The 22,593-nt window shown below is 38.5% G+C and overlaps 1 protein-coding gene across 1 annotated transcript in view; it reads left to right on the forward strand.

Moving 5' to 3' along the window:
* The first annotated feature begins 13,610 nt into the window (after positions 1-13,610).
* Positions 13,611-22,593, forward strand: part of col6a4a (collagen, type VI, alpha 4a) — a 46,362-nt gene continuing 37,379 nt past the window's right edge. Inside the window, 6 exon segments of the mRNA XM_052146462.1 lie at positions 13,611-13,704; positions 14,090-14,689; positions 15,572-16,162; positions 16,751-17,305; positions 19,885-20,502; positions 22,009-22,566. Of these exon segments, the coding sequence (XP_052002422.1) occupies positions 13,632-13,704; positions 14,090-14,689; positions 15,572-16,162; positions 16,751-17,305; positions 19,885-20,502; positions 22,009-22,566 (2,995 nt within the window). The 5' untranslated portion in view covers positions 13,611-13,631.

Below are 22,593 nucleotides of genomic sequence, written 5' to 3' on the forward strand. Positions count from 1 at the left end.
ACCGTGGTGAACACATTCCTATGCGTTAGTGCAAATTCGTCAGCTAACACGGCCGCATCAATAAGAGACGTCACTTTTTGGTCATTTAAATGTACCTCTACACTTTCAGGTACACAATTCTTGAACTCCTCAAGTAAAATTAACTCCTGAAGATGTTCAAGAGTAGCAATTCGACTAGAAAAACACCACTATTCAAAAAGTGTCTTTTAGCATGGGAGCGGAATTTCTGTCTGTACGCCTCTGGCACTAACTCATAAGCCCTCAAAACAGCGGCTTTGACGGTGTCATAGTCAAGAGACTGTTCAAGTGGTAAAGCAGAGGAGACTTCCTGGGCTTTCCCAGAGAGACTGCACTGCAAAAACAGGGCCCAGATATCTTTTGGCCAACTCAATTTTGTGGCTATCCGTTCAAACGTGACAAAGTATGCGTCCGCTTCGCTCTCTCTAAACGGTGGAACAAGCTTGAGATACCTACTGACATCAAAGTTCGCATTAGCTTCAGCTGCATGCAAACTCTGAGGGCCAGCAGATGACGAGCTACTAGAAGAAGTTCGCGACCGAGGCAAAGGAATAGGTCTATCCTTCAGTTCCGGACCTTCTACTTCTAACTGACGTAGTTTTAAATCGCGATCAGTCTCTGCTTCTATGACACGCAGTTTAATGAGTAACGTTTCGCGCTCCTCTTGCTTGATACGGAGATCTAACTCTTTCATTTTAATTGCCACTACCGGATCGAAAGAAGCTACTGCAGGAGGGCCCTCGTCCGACAAAGCTCCCAATGCTACGTCAGGCGAAACCTCCTCCATAGCAGCGTCTTCTGGTAAAATCCCAGTTTCCATAAGCCTATCACGCAACTCTTGCTTAATAATTCTTTTCGCTGCCTCCCTAGGGACACTAATGTTAAAAAAGTCAGCTATCAACAATAAATCGACTTTTCTACAACGTTCAAAAGCCTCTGTGGTAGGCTGGAGAGTAAATGCAATCAAATCAAACTCCATCTACCACAGTTTCCTTACCCACCAAAAAACTGCCAAACAGCACAAAAAAGAAGACTTACCCCACATAGATGAGTTTCTTTCCAAATTAGTTTAAACGAAGAGACGAGCCCCCACTTTCAGAAATAAAGTAAATCAAAGGTTCAGAAGAAGATACTTATATTACTATAAGTAAATGAATAAATAAATAAATGAATACGTCCTTGGACGTAACACAGGTTTTATGTGACATGATTCTTACATATCTGATCAGTACAGTATAACATGTAAGACTGGACCAGCGCAGGCTGTCTCAAATCTGTTTGATTCAAACATGCATGCAGATGCAGAGAGTATTTGTCTGATACGTTTATGATCTGGGTGATGTTTCCACATTCATTTAATAGCTCTACACTCATATTGAATGTCAACACTTGTCTCACTTGGTCTATACTTTTATTATGATATGTATCTCTTGACACTTAAATTAAACAAAAGTGCAAACTACAATGAAGGAGGACCTTTTGGGCAATTAAACAGAGCACTGAAGTTGGTGTAATTATGCTGTACTTTTTCTTTTCTGGATAAAGTTTATACAGTTTGTTTGAATATGCAAGCACACTTTGCTTGTGCGACGTGTCCAGTGAGACTCATGAGCTGGAACATGTGAATTTCACTTTGCACACTCTTACAGATAAGTACAGATTCAATGGAAACCCATGTATAAAACTTTTGTTTAAATCCTTGAACATGTATGTCATACGTGTCAGTTACTGTAAAGGTCAGTTGCATGCATATTTATCTTTACTTCATTAAACATCTTTATGGTTCCAGGCCAATTGTACATAAGTGTTCTAGACTGACTCTACTTTGCTCAAAGATAACATCCATGGACGGGTTGGGCAGTTGAGTGAATTCAGCCTAGCTTGAGGTGAAAAGTGGATGTTTGGGATTGTTGCCAAAAGTTATACGCCTCAAATTTAGCGGGTGTGAAAGTGATAGACAAAGACTGAATGTTCTCATTTTACTAAAATGTACTCCCTGGTGGCAAACCCATCCATTCATTATTGTGTCATCGTGATATTGTGTTCATTATTTACATCTTCTAACAAACAGTTTAGGATGGTAACATGTAACATACAAGAAAACCACATGTCAAGAGCATTATCTTTACAGTTATCCTTCCCTTTACACATTATAATGATCTAATTCTTTCCCGTTCAATTCTCTGACATAAAATATTGAAGAACATAATAATAATTATTATTATTATTGTTATAAATGTAAGAAATGTTGCCATACGGCAACTCTGTACCAGAATGGAAAAATGGTGCAATATTTGTTCAATAATATTGATTACAGCATTTTTACTGTCACTAATGCCCAGCTCATCCTCACTGTTGTCAGTCAGAAAGTGAGCACTGAGCACCTTTTTTGCCCTTTCCATAATACACTGCCATGTTAATTTTTGTCTGAAAGAAGCAATACAACCTGTGAATGTGTTATTTATGCATAAATGCCATTATATTATGGCAAACATTTCTATTTTCTCAATTTTCTGTAAAACTATACTAGATAAAGTTTATCAGTTAACAACAACATCTAATTAACTTCTAAAATATGCAGAGGAAAAAAGTAGAAGGAATATAATGAAATGTGTTTAACCTTTATATGCATACCTCGTGTCTTTAGTGACCCTGGGGCATTATTCTACCCCCTTTACCTCCCCACACCCTTTAGTATCCCTCAACCTTTTTCTTTTGAATAGTGTAACAAGATGAAAATGCAAAAAAAGAGAAAAAAGAAAGAAAATAAATTGTGTACAATATACATTTACACTTACATATATCATATTTTTATGATTGTTTTATATCAATACAAGTTAGCTTTTACAGGATATCTATTAGATGACTAACCATATCATATTTATTTTCTGTGAAACGATGGCGAATTATCAGAATCCCACACATGTGTATGTATACTTATCATACATGACATTTGTTACTCAAGGTGATGCTGATGTTTCAGTCATTGACTTGGTTTACATTTGACATTGCAATTTGATGAAGAGACAACATGGGAGAAAACTATAACTAGTAAAACACACAAACAGTATAACATGGCTATTGACAGTTATGTGTATAATTGAAATTCTGTAAGTTTGGATTAGGATAATAAATGCCTGAGAAAATACATATGTGTACTTTATGTGTAGCTCAATTTGTGTTTGACAGCCAGTTGCATCTCATAATATTTCAGAATGACAGTAATGCATCCTGTTCTATTATTTGTTGTATCGTCTCTTTGATAAATGATAGATAAAACATAAAAATATATGAATATATTCTGCTCTATTATTTTCTTATTGTCTTGAATTTCTTTTGAAAATCTAGGCATTTTATAGAACCATTTGTGATAGATATACATGTGTTGGGTCACTAAAGTCTAAAGGAATGTAATCATATTTGTCGAAGCATTTAAGGGTTAAGTATTGTTAAGAGATCACACTCTTATTGTTTTTCACTGCAATAAAATTCAAGTATTTTGCTCTCTAATTGTGCACTAAACTGCAGCTGGATCTGAGCAAACAGTACAACACGTACCCTAGATAGCTTTGATACTCCCCACATTTACATTCTCATAACAGGAAAATACCTTGTTTTCTACGCCTCTTTAACTTTTATAAAAATTTAAATAAATCATAAAAATCATAATATATTAAAATGGTTTCTTCTACTAAAAGTGTGCTGTGAAAATACACTGTAAGAAGTGTCTGTTTTTTTAAAGGACTATAACAATGCTACAGAAATAAAATGTTAAATGATTAACGAGTATTAACTGTAAAATATAAAGTACATGTATTTATATATTTTAAGACAACACAGTAGTTTTTAAAAATAAAATGTTTAAAAATTCAAATTTTTAGATGTAAAAGTATGATTGGTCTGTATAGTTAATGGTAAAAGTTTAAATTATGTTTAACAAGAGAGTTCATGCACTTTATACAGTAAATGCTTGTTAAAAACACTGTAAAAAAAATCATTGGGCGTTCCCACAATGCATGACCCATCAAATGTCATTATATTTCATGGGAATAGTTATGTTTCTTCTTATGTTTTATATCAATTACATACACTGGTGTGTTCTGTTTTATATTTAATGTAGTTAAGTTAATGTTTACTTCATTATTTAAACTTCAAATGTGTTATCCTGATGTTTTTTATTTTTATTTATTTTTACAGCGCCAATGTGGTCATGTAAATTACAACAGTTTTAAACCGTAAAATGCACAGGTTGTTCTGTAAAGTTGTTTACATTTTAATATTTTTCTTACTTTTTTTTTTTTTTTTACAGTATAGTTAATAACAACTAAATAGCTGTAAAACTAAATAGACATCATAGTTTTACAGAAGTTGCATATCACTTGGTAGACTTTATAACAGTGGACGTCAAAAAGCAGTGTTGATGCTTGAAAATACATTCAGGAATTTGTTGGATGTAAATGCGCGAAGAGAGAGTCAAGATTGAGGCGGGCACAGAGGAGGGCTCTGATCAAAAGGCGCTCGTGCAGTGGGATTCTTCTTGTCTCTCGCTCCAGCAGATGTAAGTACACGCGCTTCTTTATTTTAACAACAGATCAGTTATTCTCGCATGCAGATGCATGAAACTAGATTATTATGGAAATACGCAAATCTCTTGTTTTTGTGAAGGGTCGCTTATCACAAATTAACTTTTATAAGATTTAGTTTTGCTATTTGTGATATCTTAAAGATAAAAAAGTGGGAAATGGATTAGAAATTCTATATACATTGTCCTCCGCATTTTCAGTGTGCATTAATGCATGTTATTTTCATGAAGGCAATCTCTGATTAGGTTTTCATGCAAATAGTAGACTATAATGAAACTGTAGTGATCGCTACAGATGTGCACTGCATGCTGGCTTGGGTTGCGGTAGGAAAAAAAACGTTTTCAATGTTTAAAAATAAATGATTAAAATGTGGATAAAGCCCTGTGTGTGTGCGCACGCGCGTGCGTGCGTGTGTGTGTGTGTGTGCGTGCGTGTGTGTGTGTTACACAGATGTTTGATGTAACTGTCTAATTAAAGAAAGCGTAGACGTTTGTAGAACTTATACAATGGGATCATACTTGCATACCAACAATCAATAAATTATTTATCAGAAAGCATAGCTAGGCCTACTTATGATTAATAATGTGATAATAGGGCTTGGTCACATTCACCCATAACCTACACAGTGGAATTTCTCAAACAAAGAAGCATCGCCGAATGAGAAGCGTGAAAAACGCTTTTGCTATGTACGAAAGATCGCCCCACACAGACAGAATAAAGAGACTCATAACATCATTTCCGTTTCATAAAATAAGTGGTTCAGTAATTCCCTTTAACAGATGCTCTGGCGAGTTCAAGTTTAGAACTCAAGTACATCAAACAATACAAATCCAATACATGGGGAACAGGAGGGCTATAAATCCACAATGAACTAATGTTCGAACAGAGACACATGGATACAAGCAGAGCGGTGCCAAGAAAGAAGAGGTGGACAAGGGCTCTCAATAGCATACTATAGCCTACCATACTACACTTGCTTTTGCTGCAGTACGTGCAGTATGAACACTGTGCACAGTATTGCAATTTTCTGTATAGAATATGACCTACTACATTTACTAAAATGATCTGCTTTTAACATAGCTTACTCTGCAGAATAATGTATATTTGTAACACAATTTCCCTTTCTTGACTCATTATTTGATCTGTAGCAAGTAAGTAGCAGTACTCATTAAGTAGTGTTAAGTTAGTGTTCCATTCTGAACATAGTCATTCATCATCGGCCGTGTTTGGAATCGCATGCTACCATACTACTCTTACTATTTGTGCAATTCTGCTTCTGTTGGACGGCTGCAGGGGCCCAGCAGAACGGTCAGCCCTAGGAACGTACGTTACCTAAATGCACCCCTTTACACAGTACAATGTGATTCTAAATTTTATAATAAAATATTACATTTTCTTAAGATTTTAGGATGTTAACTGGGTATGAGATTGACCCTCATATGAATTTAGGAATGCTAATGAAATGTTAATTAAACTGGAATGGAAATAATACGTTTGTGTGGAAAGGAATGGTAATGACTTGATTTAAATACTCAAGATGCAAAGCTATTTTATAGCTGATTGCACCTGCTTAAAACTAGATTGTGGGTGGTTTTTGAGTTGAAATACCACCTGCAAAAGCAGATGTGAATTCGCACTACAGCGAAATATTAGCCATTGCACATCTAAAGTTCCAGTTAGACCAGGTGCTCACGATCATGTGCTCTGTGCTTGATCATACTATGGAAGATTGTTTACATTACTGTATAATAAACATTTGCAGGTGTGTTATGCACATAGTCAACATGTAGGCCTAATACATAAAAATTGTGATGAGAAGAGAACATCCAAGCTCTGTGTTTTTCTTGGGATGTGTTCTGAATTTGAATATTGAGAAAAGTAACCCTGGTAAAGAAGACACATGCCACCAAACACTAGCAATGTAAAGTGTTAAAACCATTTAGTTTTTTCATAATATTAATATTGTCCAAATATATCAAAGTATTATCAGAGTATTTCACCCAAAAATGAAAATTCTGTTATCACTTACTTACCCTTATTCCAAACCTTTGTTTCAAGAAACACAAAAGGAGAAGTTTAGCAGAATGTTGACAGTGCTCTTTACCATTCAATGAAAGTGAACATTAAAAGTGAAAATGTGTCCATATGACTTGTGCAGTACTTACTCCAAGCTACAGCGAAGGGGAAGATTTTCCAACTTTTCCAATTTTGGTTTGTTCCTCTCACAATTACTAAAATAAAACTACAATTTTTTGGAGATTGGCAGACCTTGGTCTCCATTTACATTCACGTTATGGAAAAAAAGCAGGAACTTTACTAAACTTCCTTCATTACATCTCCTTTTGTGTCCAAGGAAGAGAGAACAGCAAAGGAGTTTGGAACGACATGAGGGTGAGTAAATGATGACAGAAATTTTCGTTTGAAGAAATACAAGGTTATAAGGCAGGAAACATGAGTAACAAATGAAAGCACAAAGATTTGCCTCAGTGAAATGTGTCACAGCCTCTGGCATCTTTCAATCTGTCAGCTCTCTCTTCGCGGTTTAATTACTTCCTTATGCACATAATGTCTTAGATCCCCTTTTCCTCTTACGCTTAAACATGGGCCCCACAAAAATGAGATATTCACTCAGTGGTGCTCAGCTGAGTTGTTTCTTTCATCCAAAGGTTTGAAAAGTTGTTGTTCCTAATGCACAAAAGCCTGTAAAGAAAACATATTTGGACATCCTGGAGTTGAGTATCACCTCAATGACAGAGTTGTGTTGAAAATATATTTATTTTTCTTGTAGAACAGCTGAAATGGAGATGGGTTCCATATATCTCTGTCCTCTGTGGTTTTATTTGAAAAATCCATTTATTAAGCCTCAGAAAAGAGGAGCAGAATACAGATTAGATGCAATTTCCTTTGAGGTCCCGCTTTTTCCTACTTGTTCTGCGTAGGGAATCAAAATCAACATTGAGTAGGATGGACAGAATTACTTAGCAAGTAGTCAAAGATGTGTCCATTGTCATGTCTTATACAGAATGGAAACTTGACCTAACTTGATTCTTGAAAATAGACTCCAAACAAAGCCTATTATGTGTAAAAGTTGAGAAAAGTAACTTTTCATTTGTTAAGTGTGTGCAGAAACAGCCTCTCGAGTTTGTTTAAAAATGCTTGCCAAAGTTTCTGACCATTATCTCTCGCTTCTACTTAAGTTATAATTTCCTTATTGACTTTGGCAATAATAATTTTGATGTCATTATCCTCCACATTTCTGTCCCAATTCTCTGTGTTGCTGAAAGTTAGCAGCTGTTTGAGCTCTAAAACCAACATATTTGTCAGACAGTGTAGCTGAGACTTGAGCTAAGGGCCAGTGTTGAGCAATTGTATTTTTAAATGTAATGCATTATTAGAGGGAGGATACTGATAAAATAGTGTACTTTTATGCCAATTTTCTTAATGATAAGAAGTGCAGAACTGAGGCTTGTTCAAGCTTTATCAGATCCACCTTTGAGCAAATCTACCCTCCAATTCAACACCCAAGTTCTGCTATTCTGTAGTTTATTTATTTCATTTACCAGCAGTATTTTACAGTAAATCATAAAACTCAGGGTGTATAATCCAAAACTACAACACCCATCATGCTGACACATACTACGTATATATCCCACAATGCACATGCACCTTCTTCCAACATATGGTGTCAGATGTTTTCAATTGTATTTGACTGTTTGACAAATTGCAGTTTTTCTCAATCGCTTTGGCTCATTTTTTTAAACAGTCTTAACATTCTCTATAGTAAACTGTAAGTGCAATTGTCACAACTATTTTATCGGACATCATAACTCTATTGCATGTCTGTAAAGTGTAGTAACTCACCCAAAACATGTCATTCATGGTTCAAAACCTAGTTAATGTGTCTGTAAATTGGCCAATGCCACCAAAATTTTTATTTTGTCATCGTGTGAGCCCTACTAGTCAAAATGTTGAGATATTTTTTTTCTCCATGGCAGTCAACCCTGGAAATGTTTGTTATATACAAATTTCATTTTAGTTGACACTGACTGCTTACGGTACAATACAAGAATGTCAGTTTCATCTAGCTGAGTGCTATTGTGTTTAACACTGAGCTTTTTAGATACCAATTGCCAGGGGCGAAAATTTCATCAAAATGTTGGGGGGTGGACAATAAACATAACAATTCTCAAGAGCAATTTTTGAAGGGGACACCAAGGTTTTTTTTGTTGTTGCCCCATTTGCATTTGTATTATTTTATTTCTTAAACAATTATTTTAAGAATATATCATTATATTATTTACAATACACATATTTTAATGATATTTTAGGGGGGGACAACCCTCAGATAGGGGGGGTCCTGACCCCCCAACCGCGATTTCCGCCTTTGCCAATTGCAACAGTAGGTAAAAGTTCACTGGGAAAAGTCAATACTGTACAATAATGTAGAACACAGAAAAAGGATATGCACATTTGTATTTATACAGTAAATGTATTTCTGTAGCAATGTGTTACATGTAAACAGAAAATTCACATTTGCGTGTCCATTTTTATACACGTTTCTTACATGTAAAGTCCTTTATAGAAAATTGCCACAAAATGACATCCATGCAAAAAAATTTAAAACCCATAACAATGAAAAAACCTGTGGTTGTTCTGTAAAATAAAATAGTAATAAAATAAATTGTACCTCCTCACAGTACGTGTTACGATTCCCAGTTGTCTGCTCAGTGTTTCTCTTCTGTCACCTGTCCCGAACTACACTTCCCATAATCCTCTGCCCTCATCACTGCCAGTGTCATTGTTCTCACCTGTTTGTAATTTAATCATCATCCCTGTGTATTTAAGCCCTGTTTTTTGTCCATTCGTTGTCGGTCGTTGAATATTATGGTTGTCCTTGATTGTGTTCCTGCCCATGCTCTCTGTGGATGTTTTTCATGTTTATACTTTGCTTTCCCCTCGTGGATGTTTTGTTTGTTCCCTGTGTTTTATTTTTAGTTGTCCTGTTCCGTTTGTTCCTTCATTAAAAAGAACTGCATTTTGATCCTCACTCCTCGTCTGCCCTCGCCTGCCTTCGAAACAGAACGACCGACCCACGTTATGGATCTAGCAGTTCACCAGGCAAACTACAGGCTTCTCTGCCTCAAGCAGGAGGACCGCCCAGTGGAGGATCACATTCGTGAGTTTCTGGAGCTGGCAAATGTGGTGGACTTCCCTGAGTATTACTTGGTGGTGTTCTTCAGGGGAAACCTCAATAAGTCGCTAAGGGAGCTGTTGCCCCCGCGACTCGTCGCTGGACGCTCCTCGACTTCGTGGTGGAGACCCTGCGAGTTAGCGGCTCGTTGTTCACTGTGGGTGTTGTGGAAGAAGGCTTTACCTCACCTCCCACAGTGGTCACCCCCCCAGCCTTCCATGGCTCGTCCCTTCACGCCTGCCACGGCCAACGAGCCAACGCCCACGCCTGCCACGGCCGACGCACTGGAAGTCTCATCCATTCCAGAGCCAGCGTTGCCAGCCTCGTCCGTCCCAGAGCCAGCATTGCCAGCTTCGTCCGCCCGGAGGAGGAGGAGGAGAAGAGGAAAGGCTTCTGCTCCCCAGTCTCTGCCTGCCACGGTCAGCGAGCCAGAGCCAGTCTCTGCCTGCCACGCCTGTAGCCTCGACCGTCCCAGAGCCAGCGCCTGTAGCCTCGACCGTCCCAGAGCTCCACCTCTCGAGCCTCCCGGGCTCCGCCTTCAGAGCCTTCTACGGTTCCACCTCCTGAGCCTTCCTTGACTCCGCCTTCCAGGGCTCTGCCCCCAGAGTTCTCCATGACTCCGCCTACCACGGCCCTGTCTCCGGAACCTTCCAAGGCTCCGCCTTCAGAACCTCCCACAGCTCTGCCTCCTGAGCCTTCCACGGCTCTGCCTCCTGATCCTTCCAAGGCTCCGCCTTCAGAACCTCCCACGGCTCTGCCTTCCACGACTCCGTCTACAGAGCCTTCTACAGTTCCGCCTTCTGAGCCTTCCATGACTCCGCCTTCCACGGCTCCAACTCCCGAGCCTTCCAAGTCTCCGCCTTCAGAACCTCCCACGGCTCCGCCCTCCATGGCTCCACCACCTGAATCTTCCATGGCTCCGCCTTCTACGGCTCCACCCTCGGAGTTCTCCATGGCTGTGGCCCTGTGGCCACCTCCCGGGCCTCCTGACTCAGTCCCTGTCCTGTGGCCGCCTCCCAGGCCTCCTGACCCAGTCCCTGTCCTGTGGCCGCCTCCCAGGCCTCCTGACCCAGTCCCTGTCCTGTGGCCACCGCCCAGGCCTCCTGACCCAGTCCCTGTCCTGTGGCCGCCGCCCAGGCCTCCTGACCCAGTCCCTGTCCTGTGGCCGCCGCCCAGGCCTCCTGACCCAGTCCCTGTCCTGTGGCGCCTCCCAGGCCTCCTGACCCAGTCCCTGTCCTGTGGCCGCCTCCCAGGCCTCCTGACCCAGTCCCTGTCCTGTGGCCGCCTCCCAGGCCTCCTGACCCAGTCCCTGTCCTGTGGCCGCCTCCCAGGCCTCCTGACCCAGTCCCTGTCCTGTGGCCGCCTCCCAGGCCTCCTGACCCAGTCCCCATCTTGTGGCCCACTTGGACTGCCTGTTTGCCCCTTGTGCCCCCCTTGGACTGTCTGTTTGCCCCTTGTGCCCCCCTTGGACTGTCTGTTTGCCCCTTGTGCCCTCCTTGGTCTGCCTGCCCCCCTTTCACTCCTTGGACGATTTTGTTTTTTGTTTTTGTGGGTTTTTTCATTTTTTTTAGGAGCGTCTGGAATCCGCTCCTTTGAGGGGGGTTATGTCACGATTCCCCGTTGTCTGCTCAGTGATTCTCCCCTGTCACCTGTCCTGAACTACACTTCCCATAATCCTCTGCCCTCATCACTGCCAGTGTCATTGTTCTGACCTGTTTGTAATTTAATCATCATCCCTGTGTATTTTAGCAAAAAACAAGCCCTGTTTTTTGTTCATTCGTTGAATGTTTGGTTGTACTTGATTGTGTTCCTGCCCATGCCCTCCGTGGATGTTTTTCATGTTATACTTTGTTTTCCCCTCGTGGATGTTTTGTTTGTTCCCTGTGTTGTTTATTTTTAGTTGTCCTGTTCACCGTTTGTTCCTTCATTAAAAAGAACTGCATTTCTATCCTCACTCCTCGTCTGCCCTCGTCTGATTCATAACAGTACGTAACTGTAACGTAATTTAGATGGAAAGGAGGAGTCGAGAACCGGCTTGATAATATAAATAGTTTAATTGGTAAACTGAAACAAAAGACAAAACACACACATGACAGACATGTCCGTAAACAATCTTTTTCTCGTCGCACCACTATCTGCCATCGGCCTTTATCCCTCTCGGAGGCTTAATTAGCCTGATAAGGGACCGGGTGTATAATCACAACCTGGCCCCGCCCTCCGCCCTGCCACAGTAACACTACAAGTTCCCATCTTCTTGGTGGACATCCTGTCACTCTTGTTGTTCTGGCCAGAGATTTAGCAGACATCACAAACATTCCATGTCATAGATTGTTATGGAATATATATGTATGTCTGACAGATTTTGACAACTGAAAGGATCATTTTGCATATGATGGCTCACATAATGAAAGAATGTTTAGAAGTGGGGCCTGGGTAGCTCAGCGAGTACTGATGCTGACTACCACGTATGGAGTCGCAAGTTTGAATCCAGGGTGTGCTGATTGACTCCAGCCAGGTCTCTCAAGCAACCGAATTGGCCTGGTTGCTAGGGTGGGTAGAGTCACGTTGGGTTAACCTCCTCATGGTTGCTATAATGAGTGGTTTATTATATGGTTAGTTGTACGTGGATGCCGCAGAGAATAGAATGAAGCCTCCACACATGCTACGTCTCCGTGGTAATGTGCTCAGCAAGCCATGTGATAAGACGCGCAGACTGACGGTCTTACAGACGCAAAGGCAACTGAGATTCGTTCTCCGCCACCCAGATTGAGTCACAACACCTCCATAAGGACTTAGAGTGTATTGGAAATTGGGCATTCCAAATTGGGATTTAGTGTTAATAATAATAATACTTAGAAGTTGTAAAGGGTATAACAATTTCACTGAGAATCAACTCATCAGTTTTGATCAGCAAGCCATGTGCATTTATTTATTGTGCAAATTGTAGACAATTGTATTTACTCTTTTGAACACATGCCAAAACACGTGCAATTTGCTTAAATTAATGAGAAATTCAAATCTGGTGTGAACAAAAAATTAATTGTTCAGTGATTTGAACTTATTGTTTAAAAAAATAAAAAATAAAATTATATATATATATATATATATATATATATATATATATATTCTTATTTGAGAATTGAGCCAAAGCGATTGAGGAAAGACAGAAAAAAAAAAAGTAATGCTCATTACTTTTTGAAAAAGTAAAATTATGCATATTTAAAGTTTTACCCTCATCACTGCAGAGAACAAAGGAATGATTTAATGTTTTTAACAGCAATGACATTGATTACATGTTGGTTTTACATTTGCATCAACGAAATGAAATTAAATCATGGAACTCTGGGAAGTCTGACATTTTTGTGGTTGTCGGGGAATTCTTTTCCGCTCTTTGAGATGTTTTATTCACATGTAAGGAACAGATTGGCATTCCATTCTTCCCACCACATGAAAGACTTTGGGTCCTCAGCAATGAAAGCTTGTCCTGAAGGTTGAGGCAGGTCATTACTGGGGTCATGTTTTGATGTTTAATGTCCTCATTTGACCTTCAAGATCACAGCTGGCCTGCATGTCAAACATGCTCTATGGTGGCCCAATAAAAACATCAAAACACATCTTGACAGGACAAAACACTTTTAATTTCCCTCTTTTGATATGCTCTATGTAGTACTTAATTTATTTAGCATTTGGAATGGCTTCTGTTATAGATAGATAGACAGACAGACAGACAGACATACAGATGGACGGACAGATAGATAGATTCTGTAAAATTACTAGCATAATCTTAAGAGTATGATTTTATTTTTCTTCTTTTAAAGCTTTAGGAACGTGCTGAGACAATGGGGATGACACATTTTCTTGCTGGCTTAATCATCGCATCATATTTTCTTGTAAGCACTGCACAGCAAGAAGGTAAACGCTTTCCAAATAAAAATTGGCACATATCATTTTCTGAACGGTTTTTAAAGGTGAAGTGTGTAATTTTTCACATTTTCAAATCAGGTATCACAGCTTAATATTCAGACATAATTGTAAGTAAGCCAGTAAGAAGGCTGACTCCTCTCTGAGCATCCTGACCAACACTGGATCAAACAATGGCATGAGGGACTCTCAGGCAGAAGAAGTGCTTGGGAAACCTGTCCGAAAAACATTCAGTATTTGTGCAATGCCGTTTGTTGTCACTAGTGGTGCAGAAGTTACACACTTGCCCTTTAATAATAATAAAGGTTTTAAATGATAGTATTTCACCAATTGATTTATCAAATAACTTATGAAACAAGGAAAAACCTTTTCCCAGTGTGCACCCAAGCTGATATTGTCTTCATGGTGGATAGCTCCTGGAGCATCGGAAGGGAAAACTTTCAGCAAATCCAAGATTTCCTCTTTACTCTGGTCAACAGTTTTGATGTAGGCATAGATAAGGTCAGAATTGGACTAGTGCTGTACAGCACATCACCCCACACTGAATTTCTACTCAGAACTCACAAAACCAAGGAAGATATTCTCAAAAACATCACAAATCTGCCATACGTGGGTGGCCACACTTACACTGGCCAGGGCCTGGACTTTATGATAAAAGAGCATTTTGTGAAACAAGCAGGAAGCCGTGCTAAAGAGGGTGTGCCTCAGATTGCGGTGGTCATAACAGACGGGCAGTCACAAGACAATGTGGAGATGCAAGCACAGATCCTTAAAAGCCAGGGAGTTACAATTTATGCAATTGGGATTAAAGATGCAGTCGTGGAGCAGCTGAAGGAAATTGCCACAGAGCCACATGACCGGCACATTTACAATGTCTTGGATTTCTCTGCACTGCAGGCCATCTCTGAAGCTTTTATTCAAATGCTTTGCAACACAGTGCAGGAGGCAAAGCGACAGGTTTCTCAAGTGCCAGCAGGTAAAGTAATATGTTTATTACTGATATTATTATTTTTTTAGTAGAAATTGTTCGCCCAAAAATGAAAATTCTGTTATTATTTACTCCCCCGTATGATGCTCCAAACCTGTATGACTTTATTTCTTCTATGGATCACAAAAGGTGAACCCATATAATGAAAATAAATGTGGACTTGGTCTGTCTCAAGCCTCCAAATGGAAAAAAAGCACCATAAAAGTTGTCCAAATGGTGTCATTCATTCATGGATGAATCGTGGAGACACGTTTTTTGAGACAATTTTTTGTATCCTGTAACAAAAGTAGTCTAAAAGATTCACTTGTAAATTTGACTGATCTAGATATCGAGTTCAACTTCGCAATTCAATTATCTGGTCGCAAAGCATAAAAGCCCACCTAGAGGAATCTTATAAGTGAATAACAAAAAGTTTGTTCTGTTTCTTCAACAAAGCTATTGTATGACTTCAGAACACTTAGAATATAGCCCTTTGGTCCACATTTATGATACTTTCATAATAATTTTTTTCAGCTGTAATCATATTCACTTTCATTATATGGAAAAGAGTGGCCCAGGATATTTTTGCAAAAAGTCCAAAAAGTCATATTGGTTTGGAGTGACATGAGGGTGGGTAAATAAATGACAGACTATTCATTTTTGGGTAAACTTGGGTAAACAAGGCCAAAAGATAATAAACAATTAATGCAATTAATAACGAGAGGAAATAGGTTTTAACCAATTAAAGGATCGTTTATGTAATCATTTGTATTTGCATTGTCATTTTTTTATGTATATTTATTATTAACATAATGATAAGCCAGTATTTCACAATGTGTTCTGTTTGTCCGGTTTGTTATTGTGTTATGCACTTTGTACTCTCATTTCTAGGGTGCCTGGATGAAAATTTGGCATTTGATATTGTATTCCTTGTGGATAGTTCTAGCAGCATCAGTACGCGAGACTTCCAGGAGGTTAAGACCTTCATGCGCACATTTGTGGAAGGCTTGGATATTGACACTAGAAAAGTACAACTCGGCCTTGCTCAATTCAACACCAAAACCTACAAAGAATTTCTGCTGGGTGACTATGTTGACAAAGCAGATTTGATTGAGAAAATAAATAAGCTCCCTTACCGAACAGGAGGCACATTCATGGGAGAAGCCATGCGCTTCCTTAAAGAAAACTATTTCACTAGTGCGGGTGGAAGTCGGGCCAATGAAAACGTACCTCAAATTGTAGTGGTGATCACAGATGGAGAATCAGCTGATGATATTAAGCAACCTGCAGGAGAGCTGCGACAAAACGGTGTTATCATCTTTGCCATTGGTGTTAGTGCAACCAATATGACTGAGCTACAGTCCATTGCCAACCGCCCAGCTGAGCGCTTTATTGTGAGTATTGAAAATTACCAAGCGCTGCAAGGACTGACTACCACGATGATGGAGACAGTGTGTACCTTGATGAGGGATCAGGGGAAAGGTAAATCAGCCTATACAATTCTGTATGGTGCTTTGTCCTGTCAATAAGTTATGTTACAATCTAAATGTCGTTATAATATAATTTTCCTCTTGTCAAAAAATCCAATTAGAATGGAATCATAATTTGGAACATTTCTAAAAGATTCTATGGGAGATTTCATGTACCCAAAATAATTCAAAACAACAACTCGAACACATAAAGCACTTTTCCACCATCGGGATGATTCTTAGAAGATTATTATTGGATTTCAGTATGTTCCTTTAGGATCGGATCAAAATTATGCTAGAGATTTAAAAAATAATCCTGTTCACATTTTTTTAGGATTTATTGTATAGCAATTGTGCTAGAAGGGATTTTAGAATTACAACACAAACACTACTTTCGTTTTTTTAAAGGCATTATGTATTTGTTCCAAAATGTGAAAATGATCCATTCTAAATGGCTTTCATATTTTCCTTGAGTAGATGCTGCTTATGATGGTTCATTTGCCACCAATCAACATATAACAAATTATAAATACATATTATCCTGTATGATCTATTATATAAATAATTGTTTGTCCTTCCATGCATTGTGTGTCTATTTCAGCCATTGCACCAAAGTTTGCAGATGTATTTGTCCTGGTGGATAGTTTGGCCCAGAAAGAGAAGCCACAGATAATAGAAATTCTCAACCGGCTAGCCATACAGCTCAAAGTGGGCAATGCGTCCCATAAGCTCGCATTGGCTCAGTTTGGTGAGAACATTTTCAAGGAGTTTCTATTCAATGACTACCAGGTCACCAAAAAAGCCAGAGACTACATAAGCCGCTTCCAGCTCAGGCCCAATGGAGAGCGAAAACTGGGAAAAGCAATGGATTATGTTCGTACTAACTTTCTTAACACGGCTTCTGGAAGCAGAATTATTAAAGGCTACAAGCAGTATCTACTGGTGCTGAGAACAGGGGAGTCCTCTGACTCTGTGTTGAGGGCCACACGTACCATGAAGGATGAGGATGTGACCATTATCGATATAAGATTGGGAACAACCCTACACCCCCTGGCACCTACGTTACTTAGCTACACGATTGATCAGAATATCAGTAAAGTAGTTCCAGACATCGTAAAAACAATTACGGCAAAGGAAGTTTTCAGTGTTACAGGAGGTTAGTTTGCCTTTATTTAAACAAATACTCATCTCTGTTACAGACAATATTGACATAAAGCACTTACTGTATTATTTGTGCTTAAAGGTGCACTAAGTAATTAAAAAGTTTGACACCTAAAAATGACGAATATGTTTAGAATGTCGTACACTCACTCATAAGATGAAGACTGTAGTCATATTAGTGGCCTAGAGACAGGGTTTTCATCCAGGGGTCCATGAAGGTACTCCAGGGGTTTTGAAGATAAAATGTCTATTATTTTCTAAAAATGTCATGACATATCTAACTTTTGAATGAACATTAAAAGGGTCATGACATGCCTTTTGTTTATTATTTTCATATGTTTCTTGAGGCTTTTTTTAATATGAGTCATATATACAGTATAGATACACATGATACAAAAATATATTTTGTAGTTTCATTCTGATGGCTGTTTATATAATAATAATAATAACAATAATAATAAACATAATGTATTTAAAGAAAACATATAAAACAAAAATGAAATAAAAAAAATAAAATATGGTTTAAGAAATACAGTAGAGTCTAATGTCAAAAGAATATACAAACAGGGCATTAACCTACCATCACCTTAATGCATGCTTATATTATTCACATAATTTTATGCATTTAACACATGCTTGCATCACTCAGATGATTTTATGCATTTCTAAACAGGCTTTAAAGACATGTATAACAGTTTAAAACTATAGAATTCTCATATTTCAAATATAAAACGTATTACAATTATTCACTAAACTGTAAAACACTCTGGGCCATAAATCATTAAATAAGATATGATTCATTCTAAATTGACATACCCAGTCCTTGCATGTGCACCAAAATGTGGTCATACTCCACACATGCAAACTCTCAAATCTTAACTTTCATATTTAGTGCGATTTATGACCATTAAGTGAAGAATTGTATATTTACCCAAAGAATTCTCAAATGATGAACAAAACCAGGAGATCTCTTGCACAATGTATGTTCTCAAGTTTCTAACATGAGAGAGTGCCGGAAAGCAGGTGTTGCAAAACTCCAGTTCTGAAAGGGGCCACGTCCAATTTATGATTAGCTTTAAATGTCATGAAATTTCTCCACTTGGCTACATATATTTATAAAGAATGATCATTTTGCACCCTCATTCTGATCCACTGTCAGAAACACTTGGTTTTGGTGCTGCTTCTCCTTTGAGACGTTTATAATTGGCACTCTGTTCTTGACTGACCTGCTCTCTCATTCCCATCTCACTGCTCACCACTACTGGGTGGGGCAACGGAAGTGATAAGGTAAAGTAAGCATTGATGTGGTGGTCAGATGCAAATTTCACTTCACAATGTGGAGGAAGAAGAGAACGTGCCGTTTTGGCAGCTTGGTTCCAACAAATGTTCTTTTAGCAGTGAGGAGGAATTTTTTAAATTCTAAAATTGACAGTATGTTGTTTTTATGTATAAAATTAGTAGTTTACTGTATGTCAAAAGATCATCAAGGTCATGACACCTTTAAAGGAACAGTTCACCCAAAAACAATAATTTGATCATAATAAACTCACCCTCATGTTGTGCCAAACCCTTGTGACTTTATTTCTTATGAAGAACTCAAAAGGAGATGTTTTAATAATGATAGTCCTCCATCTTTTCAATACTGTTCAATGGCAGAGGATAGTGCCTCAATTTATTGCTTAAAAGAAGGACCCAAAATATTATAAAAGTGTATATATATATATGTATCTTGTGCGTCATATTCAAATTCATCTCAGGTTATACAATACGTTTTGGGTGAAAAGAAACCTGGAATTGAAGTCATTTTCAGCGAATACTTTGATATCTGTTGTGAATTCATGTCATTGTGATCATTCATTGTGAGCGCTATGAAAGAAATTTGTTCTCAGTGGCATGTTGGTTCAAACCAGAACTTGTGTTTTGTCTAACTACTGAGCTTTTAGATTTACATGAGATAATAATGTTGGTTCAAATCTAGCTTTTTATATATAAGCTTCTTCTGACTCAGAGAACATCAAATTGCTGTTTCTCACCAGTCAGCTTACAGTAACATAGCTAAAACGTCATGTGCACTCCATAGCAGGAGTATGCAGCAGAGTGACTGATGCTGTTATTTTCTAGGAAGATGAGCCATAGACCTTATTCACATTAGTACCATCTTTGATTTTTTGACGGCAATGAAAACGAGGCTATGAGAGCATGCTATAAAGCTGTATAAATGTTCTAGATCCCATCTGATTTTCCACAACTCATGTTGTCTGGAGTTTTTTGTCTACTGAATGTTCTTCATGATCCCTGAATGATACAGAAACACTTTAAACTGCAGCACAGCCCATTGAAGAGTTACCCATTGTCATTTCCATCAAAAATCAAAGATGGCGCTGCTGTGAATAAGGTCTGTAGAATGAAATAACTTAGTGCACCTTTAATCCTTTTAAAATCCTTGATGTTTTAGTTTAATTAAAAACATTACCTGACAAAAATATAAAATACTGTCTATTTTCCCACTTTGCCAAGATAAGCAATCATGTTCTGATGTTCACATGTATTAACACTTTCTCTGTTTTTGGACAGATTGCAGATCAGCCCAAGTGGCAGATATTGTGTTTATTGTGGATGAATCTATTAGTGTCACCACTGGTAACTTTGATCTGGTGAAGCGTTTCCTCCATCGCATGATTAGCGGCCTAGAGGTGAACTCCGACAGTGTCCGAGTGGGAATGGTGCTCTACAATGACATACCCTCTGCTGAATTCTACTTGGACAGTTTTGTTAACAAGACTAATATTCTGAACTATATCAAACTCATAACATACAGAGATGGAGGAAAAGCAACTGGTGCAGCCTTGAAGTTTGCCCATGACAATCTCTTTACCAAGCAGAGAGGTAGCAGGAAAGCTCTTGGGGTTAAGCAGATTGCTGTTGTCATCACTGATGGCAAGTCACAAGATGACGTTACCTACAAAGCTGCTGAGCTGAGGCGCTCAGGAGTCACCGTGTATGCCCTTGGAATCAAGAATGCCAGTGTAGAGGAGCTGGGAAAAATTGCATCCTATCCTGAAAGGAAGTTTGTGTTTAGTGTGGAAAGTTTTTTGGATCTGACTACACTGGAGAAAAGCCTTCGAAAGAGTCTTTGTAAGACTGTAGTCAGTAGAGGGTTTGACAAGAACAAGAAATACCTTCTTAAACAAGGTAAGATCTCCAAACATATTAACTATTCACTGTTAATGAATCAAGCCATACAGCACTTCAAACAGTGTTGTCTAATTCCCAAACTAATTACTCTTATGAGCCGGTTGTTATTAGTAAATTAAAAACATAGAGCGTGAGCAGTGTATTTCTATTCCCAAACAAATTACTGTTTTGAGCTGTTTCTGTTTTGTTGAATCCAAAACATGCTGCGTGAACAGTCTAATCTGATTTCCAAACAAATTACTCTGATGAGCTTACTTAACCAGTGTATTTCAAATCCTGAACGAATTACTCTTTTGAGCTGTTTTCTTGTAGTGAAACAAAATTGACAGTATGAGAAGTGTATTTTGATTCCCGAACAATTTATTCTTGTAATAATTTATTTAGTTTTTGATTCACTGAAAATGAATTATTACAAGAATAGTAATGTTCAGGAATTGGAGTACAGTCCAATTCCTGAACGAATGACTTTTATTGATTGTTTCCTGGTAGTGTATCAAAAGATACAGCACGAGCAGTAAAGCCAGATTCCCAAACAAATGACATTTGTTTGCTGGTTCTTTTTAGTGATTTAAAAAGATACCGCATAGCCAGTGTATTTCAATTCCCAAACAAATGACTCTTTTGAGCCATTTTCTTCTAGTGATTAAAACTGACAAAGTGAGAAATGTAGTCCAATTCTCAAACAAATTACTCTCATGGGCCATTTCTTTTTAGTAAATCAAAAATATACAGTGACCTAGTCTAATCCGATTCCCAAACAAATGTCTTGTGAGCGAGTGCAGTTTGATTCTTGAACGAATTACTCTCAGGAGCCGGTTCTTTTTATTGAATCAAAAACATACATCGTAACGATTTTATTTTGATTCCCAAACAAGTGACTCTTATGAGCCATTTTCTTTAAGTGAGCCAAAACATATAGCATAAGTATTGTAGTGCAATTCCCTAATGAACAACTATTATGAGCCGTTTCTTGTGAACCAAAACATACAGCGCAAGCAGTGTAGACAGATACCGGAACTAATGACTCTCATGGCTTATTGTTTTCTGTTTGTAACTCAAATCATACAGCATGAGCTGTGTAGTCTGCAGAGGCATAGATTCCAGGGGGGATAGAATCCAAGTAACTACACAATAATCAAAACAAGCAAGTAAACATGTCAATTCTTTACACTATAACCCCCCATTTACATATTTGTTTTTTTATTGGTTGAGTAATGAGTTAAAAAAATCTCAGAGTGGTTTTCTCCATTATATATTGGTCACTTTGGTATGTATTATTTCAATGATATAGGGTAAAATGGTATAATTTGTCATTGTCATTTTTTCTTAAATATGTATTGCACCAAATGGTTAAATCAATGTCATCCATTAGTTTAAGATGAACATAATGCAGATTTTTTTTTTCTTTTTTCTAATGGAATAATATAAACATGCTGATGTATATAAGCCTAGGTTTCCCAGTTTACCAGTTATCTCACTTTGCCTGTTTTCACCCCAATTTAGGATGTGTGCAGACAGATGAAGCAGACATTTATTTCCTGCTTGACAATTATGGTAGCACTCGTGCTGATTTCGAAGATGTGAAGAGGTTTATGCTAGAGCTTCTGCAGCTGTTCAAAATTGGACAAAATCAAGTTCGTGTGGGTGTCGTGAAAGTTGACCGTGAACCGACACTACAGTTTAGACTGACGGACCACAAAAACAAAGTCTCCTTAGAACAGGCGGTGAAGAACATCATTCAGCCCAGCGGCGGCACAGAGACAGGCAAAGCACTTGCTTACATGGCTGACCTCTTTAGGGATGCCAAAAAGACTCGCCCAGATAATGTGCAGGAAATTCTCATTGTCATTACTGATAAAGAATCCCAAGATGATGTGAGTGAACCAGCGGAAGAGCTGAGGAAGCTAGGGGTTTCAGTCTATGCTGTCGGAGTAAAGGATGCCAACCAGAATGAGCTCTTGAACATAGCCGATGACTCAACTAAGAAGTTCTTTGTCACCAACTATGATTCCCTGAATGCTCTCAAGAGCGAAATTGTCACAGATATTTGCTCGCAAGAGGGTAAGAAGGCCAATCATCATTGAGAAT

This window comes from Xyrauchen texanus, chromosome 17 (genome assembly GCF_025860055.1).
Source record: "Xyrauchen texanus isolate HMW12.3.18 chromosome 17, RBS_HiC_50CHRs, whole genome shotgun sequence".
NCBI classification, from domain to species: domain Eukaryota; kingdom Metazoa; phylum Chordata; class Actinopteri; order Cypriniformes; family Catostomidae; genus Xyrauchen; species Xyrauchen texanus.